Below are 1341 nucleotides of genomic sequence, written 5' to 3'. Positions count from 1 at the left end.
CCCCTTAAAACAGATTTGAAACACTTATTTAGCATTTTGCATTTTAAATACAGTTTCTTAAAGTATTTTACAATTGATATTTTAAATGGAATTTGAAAAGTATTTTATCCAGCCCTGGTAATTATATTGTACAATTAATTATAAATTAATCATTTTAACTATGATATATAATAAAATGTTTTATTTACCAATTGTAATGTGTAATTTTTTTTATAAACTACCAAAAAAAATCTGCCCCGGGTGAGGATCGAACTCACGACCTTAAGATTATGAGACTTACGCGCTGCCTACTGCGCTACCGAGGCTCTTGTGAGTGATGATACTTATTGTAAGTCTTAATATTTGGTAGAATAGAAGTTTAAGTTTAGGTTAGGTTAAGTGTGTATATACACAAGTCGATCACGTGGATATCGGTAGCTGGAATTTTTTATTGTGAGTGTATCCTGATCACTTATATATCATCGTTAATACGCTCTGTCCGAAACAATTAATTAATGATGGACGATTAATTTAATGATGAAACAGTCGTCAAATGAAAGATTTGAATTTGGTTCCCAATCGTATATTACATATTTTATTAGGAATTTTAAAGGAAAAAACATTCCATTGTGATAAACTCAAGTATCCAAAATCTAAACAAAGTAATGTATTGTGATATTGTTGCTTCTTTTAGAGAATGCATATAATAATAAGTTAAATATCATTAAATTTAATCTAGCATATACGATGATATTCTTTACTACACATGGTGAATCATTCCGAATTTATTTTCATCATTTTTACAAGTATATATGGATTATTAAATAAATCTTACATATATTTTAACATTTTTAAGATTTATAAAAAGATGTATATTAAAAAAAAAGATAGAGATCATTATTTAACCAAATGTTTTAAAGAAAAGGAACGAATGACCGAATCATGTGCATTAAGTGTTAATAGTAATGCTTTCTTCTAATAAAAGCAAAAATTTAGGAAGAAGAAAAGAAAACATGTTATGCCCGGAAACATGGAATTTCGAACCACTATCACATTACACTGCTACATTACATCTGGATGTAATGAAGAATGCAAATGCAATCGCATTAGTGAAGAGTCATTACTTTAATCATTCAGTAAGCTAATAACTTCTTCTAAAATTCAGCAAGTTCTCAAAATAACATCTTAATCAATTTTTGTTTTTTGTATGTCAGATATCCGTGGTACTACCTGATACAGTTACTGTTCCTCAAAATTTACACAATTGTCTATCAAAGGATACAGATTATTATCGAATAAATAAGCTGCATGTCAGCGATCTCTTAAACACAGAGTTTATCGAGGCTTTTGTTAAAAAAGGTA

The 1341-nt window shown here is 28.3% G+C and overlaps 1 protein-coding gene and 1 non-coding gene across 4 annotated transcripts in view; one reads left to right on the top strand and one right to left on the bottom strand.

Annotated features, from left to right (window-relative positions):
* Positions 1-232: 232 nt before the first annotated feature.
* Trnam-cau lies at positions 233-305 on the bottom strand. The gene has a single exon. It is a non-coding gene; the product is annotated as a tRNA-Met (tRNA).
* Positions 270-1341, top strand: part of LOC108750856 (ribonuclease P protein subunit p40-like) — a 54748-nt gene continuing 53676 nt past the window's right edge. Inside the window, exons 1-3 of one of the 3 annotated variants that reach the window (XM_018490671.1) lie at positions 270-328; positions 976-1115; positions 1194-1338. In XM_018490671.1, the coding sequence (XP_018346173.1) occupies positions 993-1115; positions 1194-1338 (268 nt within the window). In that variant the 5' untranslated portion in view covers positions 270-328; positions 976-992. Of the gene's footprint in view, positions 329-404; positions 433-587; positions 642-975; positions 1116-1193; positions 1339-1341 lie in introns of those variants that run through there. The other 2 variants (XM_018490672.1, XM_018490670.1) reach the window with 2 other exon arrangements.

Source organism: Trachymyrmex septentrionalis, unplaced genomic scaffold (genome assembly GCF_001594115.1).
Source record: "Trachymyrmex septentrionalis isolate Tsep2-gDNA-1 unplaced genomic scaffold, Tsep1.0 scaffold372, whole genome shotgun sequence".
Lineage (NCBI taxonomy): Eukaryota > Metazoa > Arthropoda > Insecta > Hymenoptera > Formicidae > Trachymyrmex > Trachymyrmex septentrionalis.
The sequence above is the reverse complement of the archived record's forward strand: the minus strand, read 5'-3'. Positions and strand labels throughout refer to the sequence as shown.